The sequence below is a fragment of the Myxocyprinus asiaticus genome, chromosome 40, assembly GCF_019703515.2.
Source record: "Myxocyprinus asiaticus isolate MX2 ecotype Aquarium Trade chromosome 40, UBuf_Myxa_2, whole genome shotgun sequence".
NCBI lineage: Eukaryota > Metazoa > Chordata > Actinopteri > Cypriniformes > Catostomidae > Myxocyprinus > Myxocyprinus asiaticus.
This window is the reverse complement of record NC_059383.1, coordinates 4,697,499-4,710,010: the sequence shown is the minus strand read 5'-3', so window position 1 is coordinate 4,710,010 and position 12,512 is coordinate 4,697,499. Positions and strand designations below refer to the sequence as shown.

At 35.6% G+C, this 12,512-nt stretch overlaps 1 protein-coding gene across 6 annotated transcripts in view; it reads left to right on the top strand.

Moving 5' to 3' along the window:
- The window catches only part of LOC127430667 (gamma-aminobutyric acid receptor subunit gamma-2-like), a 144,382-nt gene extending 132,161 nt beyond the window's left edge, over window positions 1-12,221 (top strand). For 2 of the 6 annotated variants that reach the window (XM_051680610.1, XM_051680609.1), the window contains 2 exons: window positions 2,698-2,770; window positions 4,969-5,089. In XM_051680610.1, coding sequence (XP_051536570.1) covers window positions 2,698-2,730 — 33 coding nt within the window. In that variant the 3' untranslated portion in view covers window positions 2,731-2,770; window positions 4,969-5,089. Of the gene's footprint in view, window positions 1-2,697; window positions 2,771-4,968 lie in introns of all 6 variants that reach the window. The other 4 variants (XM_051680607.1, XM_051680606.1, XM_051680608.1 and 1 more) reach the window with 3 other exon arrangements.
- The last annotated feature ends 291 nt before the right edge of the window (window positions 12,222-12,512 follow it).

Here is a 12,512-nt window from a genome sequence, read left to right as displayed (position 1 = left end):
CCCACCCTAAAGCTAACTGTCAGTTGAGTAAAAATGTAATATTAGAGTAAAAATGTTAGCTTTGAACGCTCACCATTGTTTATGTTAACACAAAAACTTCTTGGTTCCTGCAGGACCATAACCCATGTCCCTGAGGTTGCGCACACAACATGCTATTAGTAGCGCTAGAGGGAAATTTGTTTACATTTGAAATGTTGCAAAAACATCTCGTGAGGGATCGCGCTTGTCAGTAATTTGGCAGTATGGGGTTGATTTCATGGCACATGAACCTTTGGTAGAAACATGTCGATTTCCCGTGTGATCATGTTAATCAGAGAGCATTTGAATGGAGGTCCAGACTTTTAAGACCTTGTACTTTGTAATTGTCCTTAGGCTTGGATATTTACCATAGTTTTACTATGGATGGCTCTTCATTACCATGGTCAATGAAACTATGGCTTCTATGAAACAAAAATATTATGAAAAAGTAGTAGCCTAAACACATTTATAAAATACAACTGCCATATTTGAAATACACTGAAGTAGACTAACTCATTCCAATAACAGAATTAGTATGAATCTACAAAAGTGGTTCTCAACCTTTTTGACTCCAAGGCCCGCTATTGTCCGAATCAATATTTGAAGGCCACACACACCTCTACACTGTATTGAAAAAAGCCAAAGTAAGAACTCAGTGGTGGTCTTAATTCATTTTAATTCATCTAGCTGCCTCCTTGGAAGTTGACTGAGGCCCCCTGGTGGGTCCCAACCTCCTGATTTAGAACCAGTGATCTACAAAATTTCTGTCTAGCCATTTAAGATGTTCGACTTCCTCTATAGTGCTTTAAAGCAGAAAATTTGCTGTGGACCCCTAAAATAAATATATAGCTGCTAGCAGTAAATATTGGGGTCTAAACACAATAATCCCATTCGCTCAGAAGATCTATCCAAATGGTATGAAACTTTACATTCCTTTTCACACTCAATCCATAAATGGACCTACCAAGTTGTTCACCTCATCTAACGCTGCCTTCACGTGCTATCGGAATTATTGTAAACATGAGTTTCCTACTCAGAAGTTGCCCCTCAAGTCATAATTATGACTGGAAAGCCCCAAAATAATTTAAGTTTCTGAGTTTAAGAAACCTGAGTTTCTGTAACAAGACAGGAGAGAATGGAGGATCTAAATGCAGCGTCTTTAATAGAAACAAAAGATGAACAAAGTAACTCAGAATAAAAACGTAAACAAGACACAGGGAACCCGGTACAGAACATGACAATACATGGTAAAGACTGACAAAGGAAACAGCGAAAACAAGGGAAAGAGGAACACCTGTGGAAACAATCAAGGGGAAACCAATCATAAAATGAAACTACAAATGGACTACAAACTAACAGGAAACAGAAACATGGGAACTAAACAAGAATTTCAACATAAAAGTCAATACAAAAAACAGGGAATATGTGACAGTTTCAGAGTTGGGAGGAGATGTAAAATTTCAACATGGCCGTGAAAGTGCAGCTTCTGTAGCTAATGATAGTTTTTATTCATTTTTCTAAATGTACCTGCAGTACCTTATAATGGCTTGCTGTTTCGGTCATTTACATTTATGTATATTAGTAACCCTTTTATGCATATTGTAATTTTTTTACACAGAGAAAAACACATGTATTTGACCCAAATTCCACTGTCGCTAGCAAGCTGACTAACATATTGTAAATAAGAGTTCCCTAAGAAATATTCATGAACTTGGCGCCGTCCGTGTTTCTGACAACAAAGCACTTGAATATGACATACTCATAATTATGACTTCAGAAGCACAATAATTCTGATAGCACATGAAGGCAGCATAATATTTGCTGAAAACTGATTGGCTGATAGCTGCCATGCTATTTTAATTTATTTATTATTATTTTAATTTAACGTATTTTTTATACGCAATTGTCCTCATACACCCACTCAGCACTTTGGTCAAAGACAAAGCAATAAAAATGTGAAGTCAAATGTGCCAAAAAAAAAAAACAAAACAAAAAAAACAAAAAAACAAAAAATTCCACAGTTTGAGACATTTTACGATTTTTCATCATTATAGCACCATCAACTGGCGTAAAATTTTGCTTGGGTACCCACCAAAAATCTTCACTGCTGGAAAAACCCTGAAAATAATAATTATTATAATAATAATAAATTACATTTAAGTTTTAGATAGTATGTTGTATTTGGTCTGCCATTATCCTTTTCTGAAACTAAATATATAAATATTGTAAACCAGCAGAGGCACTTCCTCTTTGAAGGTTGTCGTATTTCATCCGGTTAAAGCTGCAAATGCCACTGTATTTGTTTCTTTCCATGCAGCAGTGTATCTGTGCTCTTGTGCTTTTGCACGCTTCTGTGCAACCCTTTGAGAAGTGAGTCACATGACATAATGTGCACCCCGAACAGCCGGCTGGTTATGTTACAGCTGGTTATGCTTCGTTTTTCAAAGGGATTTCAAGCACCCTCCATGTACAAGTGCTGGGCAAAATGAATGTTACTGCAGAAATGGGCATATGCACCAATGATGCTATTTCTCTTGGTCTTGATGGAATATGTTGTCAGGCAGGTCTTGTAATGGCTGTGTATTTTAAGTTGTATTTTTATACATAGCAAATGGGGTGTACATGCCATTGGCCAAGACATTGAATGGATAATAATTGGCTTATCTGTTGATCTTGCAGTTTGACAGTTGCTGTGCTCTACTAGACAGTTAGGCATGGGAATTGTAAGGAATTGGAAACACTTTACAATAAGGTTGTATTTGTTAATATTAGTAAACTACATTACTAACATGAACTAACAATGAGCAATATATTTACAGCACTTATTAATCTTGGGCATTGGTGACACTTTATTTTACAGTGTCAGTATTACACATATTACACATGTTTATTATTAGAGTAATAATAACAATGTGTAAGTACAAGCAGCTTTACAAAATAATTGTACACAGTAACTGCATGTAGTTCATTAATATTACTCAGTAATCACCCATGTAAATACACAGTAACATCAACACTAAAATAAGGTGTGACCAATACTGTTTGTTTTTTTTTTAATTAAAAGTTATTACATTAATAATACGTTACATTAATATATTAAGTTATACATTCACATTAGTTGAACATTACATGAACTAAAAATTAACTGTATTTTCATGAATTAATATTAACCAATGATCAATAAATGCTGTTAAAAATTTTACAGATTCTGTTTCCTTAAAGATTCCATTAAAAAAATTTATTACTTTAAAGGTAAAAAACAATCAGTCCTATACTGTATACTAAACTAAAACAATACCATTTCTGGCAAAATATTTTAAAGGTGTTTTTATTTATTATTATTATATTATTATTACAGAAATCCAAATTTGTTTCTTTTAACTAAACATTCTCATACGAACAGCAAGAGTTGTGAACAAATTACGTGGTTCTCGTTTATTTCGAATTGGACATGATAGAAAGTATTGACTTGCCATTCAGTGATTAACTTAAGTGATTCGGTGAGTTAGTTGTTAGACCAATTCAATTCAATAACTCATGAGCTCAATACTGAGTCTTTTTGACGAATTCATAAAAAATGTAAAAAAATCGGCTCATTAGAGTCGATCAAAAATCTGACAATACCAGTAGTTTGGGGAATTTTTCATTTCTTTTGATGTAGTACTGTAGATTTTGTAGGGGCACAGCATAGCCGTTGAACAAAAGTACAGTGCTTCATCATAAGAACAATGCAGATATTCAAGAACTGTTAATTGTTGAAAATCGTTCCAATATTTTTTTTAATTACTTTTTGGACTTGTGTTACAGATGCATGTAGCACATACATGAAAGCAATTGAGACGGTCTCATTTAAATGTCAGTGAAATCTATAGCCTAATGGAGATACCAGTCCATCATGTCATTCCTTAATTAAACTGTAAAGGGCTGAAGGAGTGTCCCTTACCTCATTAAACAACTTTAATGGCTAGACATTATTTTTATTGAGCAAACAATCTCAATGGTTAGACAAAGCAGCTATGTCTCAAATTCTCTATTGCATTAAATAAAATTTTGTGGTGGAAATTATGCTGATGGAAATTACATGTTATATGTAAATTGACTGATTTGATTTTCATATAATTTCATGCATCCTAAATCCTACAATTGAATAATATTTTCACACATATATTATATTATATATTTTATTACGTGCAAAATTGTTAAGTGTGAAAAAAATTTAACAACAACTGTGGGATAGTAGAATCTAAATGTATTTCTTTCTTTATTTAACTCTTTGGTTACATTATTATAATTTTAAACATGTAATACTGTATTTTATAACAGATTTTCATAGTTTAATACTGGAAATCTGGTTCTGTAGTTGGTCTAGACTAAAACAGTTAAATCTACTTATACATAAACATTTATTTTTGATACTTTTCAAATGACTTTTAAGGCCAGATAAAAATTAAAATAAAAAGAATATTGAGTTTAAATGAGACCTTCATAAAACTAAAAATATATATTTTTTTTTTTTTTAATGAAAATCAACTCCTGGGTCATGAAAGTGCCCATAGTTGAAGAAACACCCAATTTTATTTAACAACTTTATTTACTAATTAAAAGATTTTGATTATTTACAGTCTGGAAAAACATACTCAAATTTACATGTGAAGTAGCATGTGTAATGTATTATTAAGTTTGATACTGAATGACTTTTAATTTTAGAAAAATAGTTAAATGGAAAACGAAAGGAAAACCAATTGCTTCGCTGCTTTGCCCAATGGAACAATTTCACATTGTGCCTGCTTCTAATTATTGCAGTTATGAGGTAATTTATACTCACCATCTAGAGAATTAGGTGCAAATTACCTATTGGGAGACTTCCGAATGCAGACCCTAACAACAACTGCTTGTAATGTCACGTGCATTTGCTGTGAATCTCGCTGATTGCTTCTTCTCTTTTAAAAGCAGGCCCCCACTGTGGACATCCGCCCACGCTCGGCCACTGCCATCCAGATGAACAATGCCACTCACATGCAGGAGCGTGACGAGGAGTACGGGTATGAATGCCTGGACGGGAAGGACTGCACCAGCTTCTTCTGTTGCTTTGAGGACTGTCGCTCTGGAGCGTGGCGGCACGGGCGCTTGCACATCCGCGTTACAAAGATAGACTCTTACGCCCGCATTTTCTTTCCTACTGCATTCGGTCTATTCAACCTAGTTTACTGGGTTTCCTATCTGTATCTCTAAAACATCCCCTACATTTGTTAGGCTGGCCTTATTTTACGTTACAAATTCCAGCGAGACCATTTCTTCAAAACGTGAACCCACGTGAAAACATTTAAGTTTGCGTTGTTTATTTATTTGTTTTTTCAGTTGCTATGGTTTTTTATGTGCGTGTGTATTAGGATGATTTTGTGTGTTTACGTAATATGTGAGTTGTTGGTTTGTCTATGTTTACATTTTTTTCTAACAAGTATATCTTGTGGACAAAGCAAACGTTGTAGCAAAAAATAATAATAATAATAATAATAAAAACAAAAAATTACTAGAAGGGGCAAAGAACTTGAACCTGCATTCTTGAGCTCACACCTGAAATTTCCAGAATCATGTGGGGGCAAAAGGCCGAAAAATGGAGGTACTGCATGTCTACATTTCCTATTAGCCCCTAATGAATAAGCTCTTGCACAAAAGAGTTGAGATTTTGGGAAACCATATCCAGACACATGGCTGTCAGGCCTATATGAGATAAATCATATACAAAAAAACAAAACAAAAAAAATCTTGACCTAGGATTCTAGTTATTTTTGCATTCTTAAAATATCAAATTTAAACATTTAAGTGTTTCTATGCCATTTGTTGACTCTGGAGTTTTTTAATGTGTGGTCACGGCTGGTTAAATGTATGGTCATCTGTATAAACACTGTAAATAGTTGAATACTGTATAATGTAGTGATATACATCATACTGCATGCACCTTTCAGGCCAAAAAAGAGCAAATATTTAGAGTCTTCTATTGTCATCCATTGATAAAAGCAAAAAGGGTAAGGAAAGTTCAACTTGAACATTTCACTATACATTTTCCATAATTTATAACCACGTAAAGATATCTGTAATTTATAGAGGTACAACTACATTGTTACATGTACAAAAATACTTAAGGACTGTTTTCAACATTGCATCCTGGAAATTTGCTTTTTGACATGAGTTTCCTGTCCATACTTGGATAGGTGTGGAAAATACCTGTAAAATAATTAATAACTAGACGGTAATTCCAATCATCTCTCAGTACAAGTTGCTGGGTTGAGTATTCTGATACTGACATACAGTTGCTCCAAAAGTATTTGAACACTTATTGTAAGTCACTCTTGCCAGAATGTCATTGCATGAGATTCAAAACATCAAACCAAGTGGCATGAAAAATGCAGCTATAGCATTTCTCAGAACTAACTTCACTTTTCTGAGCCAGATTTGCAATGATTTTTAGCAAATGTTGCAGTGATTTTATTGGATGCATGAAGTCAGTTCCTTTCAAGTTTAAACAGGTGTCCTAACAAGAGTAACCACAGGTGTAGTATAGCACAATATCAAGAACAAAAATATTTATCAAACAAATTGAAAATAGTTTTAATGGCTTGAAGGTTTTGCAAGTCCAACGGAAAAGACTGACAGACAGACAGACAGATAGATAAGTCAGTGTAGATCCATGGGATTTTTGGCCACTTTGAAAGTCAGATACAGGAAAACCAAAAGCGAGATCAGTTAGAAAAGACATAGCACACAAAGTCAGAGCAGCCTGAAGGTCTGTAGCATTTTGCTGGATGTAGCTTGAAAGCTCTAGGAAGAATTTTGGGTAACTACATAACCCTGGTTCCCTGAAAGTGGGGGACGAGATGCTGTGACAGAAGCTGACGCTGTGGGAGATCCTTCCAGGGGTGGTGATGTTGAAACCTTATTCAATCACGCCTATGCTGACGTCATAGTGAGCATTTAAGCGGGAGTCACCTTCATACATTCAGAATTTTCCATCTGAAGGAAGAAGACATGTCTTATTCCCTCAAAAGCTAAAAATCAGGAGCTGCAGCAAAGCTACACAGTCGTCCCCTCTTTTCAGGGAGCCAGGGTTACATAGGAACCAAGACGTTCCCTTTCAAGAAGGTAACTTTGACGCTGCATCAAAAGCTGGTGCTGTGGGAGCCGTATTCAGTCAGGCTGTATCGCTGATGTGAAATGCCAACTAACCATTTACAGGGTAGTCAAAAGCATTGCTTTAGCCACTCCTTCATATAAAAATATAGGAAGTGAGGTGGGAACAATAAACCAACACCTCGATGTCAAGATAGAGACACTATCCATTCTGGGTAGCGGGTCAATATCACAACACCTATTCCTGGTCAGTGAAATGAGGGGGGCAGAGCAGACACAAGGCCACGGGCTTGTTACCATGACACTAGCCCATAGGGCAGTGAACCAGTGGCTTTTGGCAAATACTAGCCAACCAGGTAGTGGAACACTGGCACCTGTGCTTTCATTCACACCACTGAGAATGGAGAGACCAATTTCTAATACCAATACTAACCAATTGGTAAGTAATCAACCTCTTCCTCTGTAAAGATCTGGGAAGAGAGAGAAGATACATGCAGGTTATAAAACATGGCAAAGGTGTTAGGGAAATCTCAACCCGCAGCCAGACATACAGTATGTGTTCTAGTGATACGCCCTTTGCCCATGCCCAGGAGGAAGCCATACTCCTAGTCAAATTAGCTTTTATGCCCATTGGGCATTGTATGCCTTGCGAGTCAAAAGCAAGCGCAATAGCATCTATGAGCGACTGAGACATTTATGCTTGGAGATGGCCAAGCCCTTTGTTACATCCTCCCAAGCAAAAAGTAGTTGTTCTGAATCGACTCGTTCAGTCAGTGTACATGCATAATGCCCACACAGGGCAGAGCATGTGTAACCTCTTAGCCTCGTCTGACTCAAAGGGAGGAGGAGAGAATGTTTGTAGGGTAACAACCTGAGCCCAAAAGGAGGTTGCCAGCACTTGGGCACTTAACCTTCCCTGGGCTTGAGACTGATCTTTGACAGACCTGGTCCGAACTCTACCCTGGAGTTATTGACAGAAAGGCTTGAAGGTCCCCAATACATTTGACTAATTCCAAATCAAGTAGCAGCACAGTCTCCAAAGAGAGTATGCATAAGCTTACCACCTCTAGTGGCATAAACGGAAACTCGTAAGCACATTGAACACCAGCAATAAGTTTGAGACCGGGATGGTAGCGGGGTGAAAAAGGCTCCTAGCTGTCTCGTACCACACATAATTCTGCTGACCAAAAGGTGTTGCTTATAGACAAGCCCTCAGAAGTCATGAGTGATCGTTATAGTAGCGACATATACAGTACCTTGTGTGTCATTGGAGAGAGTGCTGCATCCAACCACTCTTAAATAAATGATGGTATCATCTGCACAGGGCAATGCTTTGGGTCCTCATCCTGGGAGGAGCACGATTCAGTAAAGTTGCTACTTAAAGGCATTCAGCCACCTCATTTAGGGTTCCTTGGTTACGACAACTCCATTGTGTCAGACGAGCCCTATTCAAAGGCCAGACAGGCGGTCTCTACATCTCTGGCTGAGGATGCCAGATTGTGCCTTGAGTTTGCGAGAGTAGATCTGACCTCAAAGAAATTTTCCATGTGGGAGAACCACAGCTCTACCACATGGGGGACCAGTGGCTGTTGGGCCATTTGGTGCAACTAGTATCAATGTTTCCTTGTCTTTTCGTATCTCGCACAATAATCAATGTAGCAAGCCGACAGGGGAAACACATATTTGTGTTTTACTGGCCATCTGTGAGTTCAGGCATCTAAGCCTGGTGGAACACACTGTCAACCAGCTAATTGAGGGTGGAGTCTCCATTCAATCCAGTTGCATTCTGACACTAGAGTAAACCTGCTCTGCTGTTCCGGGACGTCCTTCGCATGTAGGAGACATGACTCACTCCAGAAGAGAATTTGGCTCTCTGGGTTCAATATTGGGCACTTTAACAGTATTCTTCTTTGGCGATTTATGTGCCACAGAGTTTGTGCACCTTTCCAGGTGCCAAACGCCAGATGTCTTTCGCACAGGACTCCCCAGCTTGTGTTGGACACGTCTGTTGAGACAACTACTGTATACATCTACCTGTTTTGGCAAGTGTCAACACCTTTCCGATAAAACTCGGTTCTCCTCAGAAGCTAGTGTGGCTTAATTGTATCGCATCACTATGAGCTGAATGGGACAGTGTTGCCAAGCATGATGAGGGACTCTTGTGCTAGTATTTTTCTTCTTTTTGAACATTAGATCTATTGTTTTATAATTTACTTTAAAACCATACAAACTTACATTTGTGAAATTTACATTTGTGTTTTGCTTGAAAGGTGTGCTCATGCTATTTTTGTTTAAAATAAATGACACCTACTTTGATATTTTGACATTTTTAAGTGTGACTTAAATGCACAAATACTTATATGGGGTCACTGTATGAATGCAAGCCTACCATGCAAAGCTGTCATTTTTTCCAGATGTAAAACATTTCTAACAAAATTAACTTAAGATGGAGGCAAACTTCTATATGACACAGTAGTTTTCCTATTGAAGAACCATCTTGGTTTACTCAAATGCTCATACCACAATAACAGGTTTTCATCAAAGAAACAAACCATTTCTACATGCATTTTTATTAAATTTTTTTGGTAAAAAACATAAAATGTCATCAGTACATTCTATACTGTGCATTTCACTTGAGAGAAAAAAGCTCTTATTTCAGTGAATTTTTGCAGTTTGCAAAATGACATTCATGCATGTATTATTTAATTTTATATTTACAACATTAGCATTGCTAATAACACACATAGGGAACAAACAAATTGCAAACTATCTGATTCAAACTATCAGATATCACCCCTATCTATCCCACAATAACAATGCTTGTGTGCATTTTTGGTCTAGAACACCAAAAACACTAACCAATTGGACAAGCGCAACTGTTTGGTAGCAAAAACTACAGATAAGCAAAATGTTTCTGATTATTACCCAATCTTGACCTGTAGAATATGCAATATAGCAAGACTACACAGTTACTGTAGTAATTTTCAAACCCTATGCATTAACCTTATAGCTTAGCACACTGGCATTTAGTATGATTTTGCATTTTGTGGATATGAATGCATCTTGATCTGTTTGCATCATACACATGAGCATGGTTAATTTTTGATTATTTTTTACTCATATTAAAATGAGCTGCCATAGTCTTTTAAATATCCTGTCTTGATAAATATCAACTGTACCATCAGCCCTCTGTAGAATAACTTTGCTGTTAAGAAGCCTCCTACACAAATTTCAGAGTTTGTATCATTTTGCACATAAGATTTTTTTTTTTTTTTTTTTTTTTGGCTGAGCTCATTTTGTTTCTCTTTCAAATCAAATAGATAGACTGGATTTTTTTTCTCTCTGAAATTATTGCTCCTGAAAATCAACAGCCAGATCCCAGAGACATCATCAAGCCATAATAAATGTTTTAAAGGTAATGTTCAATACGGATTGCCATTTGGTCTTTTGTACTTATTTCATTCCTCATCTGGGTTAGCAATAGGAACAGTGTGAATGTGCATATCATTTTAGTGCCAAACTATGAATCATTTTGAATTCTACCAACTTAATGCCCTATGTTTCACTAATTAGCCCATATATCTTTGCAGATTGGTTGTAAATGAAGTTATACACCTCTGTCTTGTGTTGAAATATTTATCTTGATCTGAATTTACATAGTTTTAGATCTAGGTTATAATTCTTGTAAAGGAAGATATATTTCTTATATAACATTGCTTTGAAATGTTGAAATTTGATTTCAACTGGAAATCAGTGTAATACAGTTAAATAAGAGAACTGGTTTAAGGTTTTACTACTACTGCAAGGCACTGCACAAGCTTCTTGCATCAAAGAGTGTAAAATATATGAATAAAAAATAAATAAAAACAATATACCACAAGAATAAAGATGGGAATGATGATTAAATTAAGATTTTAGATCAAAGAGCATTTTCTTTTCTTTTTCCTTTTTTTTATTCAAGATATTGCAGTATTTCTGTAATTTCTGTATTTATTACAGTATTTCAGAATATAACACCACAAATCATGTTAACATATAAATCAGATTTTCATTGACCAAGAATTATTTTTTTTTTCTTTTTTCTTTTTTTCTTTTATGAAACTTTTTCTTGTGTGTCTGTTGGTTGCTTATTAACATTATTGACTTACATTAGTTGTGATGGTATTTTTATTTTGTTCAGTACAAAACCTGTAAAATGTGTCCTCAGAGGTTTATGTTTGGTATTATTGTCAGTTTAGCTACAGTTGATTGTTGACAGAAAATTAATTTACAGACTAGGACAATTGCATTTGAATTGCTGTACATGGCAGTTTGGGCTTGCACATAATCATATTCATATGGATAAAGTATTGCAAATGTCTAAAGCTGTCAGCTGTCCCTAAAGGCTGCTACCCTCAATGTTTTTTTGTTTTGTTTTATTTATTTATTTATTTTTTCGTTTTATGGATTGCACATATATGATCATACATGTATAAAAGTACAAAATCTCACAAACTTGTGTTTTTTTAGTAACAACTACAAAATTTGTGAAGAGCACATGTAAATAATATCTATTGTTACATATTTTATTGCAGTCTGGGAAACCATAAATCATTTACCATGCTTTTTTTGGCAGAACTGAGAAGCTGCACAGCAAAAAGATTCAAATTAAGTTGTTTGCTGTTCGCCATCTCTATATATTTATGTGTATAAAAAGGACACTGATGTTAGGATTTGCATTATATACTTCTATGTACTGAAAATCCTTTTCATAAAGGAAATGCACAGAGCTGTGGAATTTTTCAATAAAAAAAAAAAATTGCATTTATAAAGTGTAAAAAGTGTAAAGTGCAAATATATTTCTTATATAAAAAGTATTTTAAGGGATCATATAGGTGATATGCCACAATATCCTTTAAAAACAGTGGGATGAATTCACTAAACAGTTGCGGCACTTCAGTGCGTAAACTTTTTTATGATTTCACCATCTCTTACCATTCTTACGACTTGTCATGAGAATGGGTTGGATAATGACCAATTTACTGTACATTATCCATCATATTACATGGCTACTTCACAAACTAATAAATACATGAACATGAAATATTGATTGTAGTTTAATTTATTTAATTTGTTTAATTATGACAGAGGAGTGATACAAGAGACAGACAGAACAGCTACATAGAAAATAGATGAGTGGTCAGTTATACAGTATTGCAGTGGACAACGGTCAATATTCAGTTAATTATTATCAATGAGAAGCAAGTATTCAGTGTAATAAACAGCACTATCAGCAGTCCCCTAAACGCATAATCAAGGACAGACTGCCCGTCAACTTTAATTTAAATTGTATGTGGAGTCTATATAGTCAGTACCAAACTTCATCC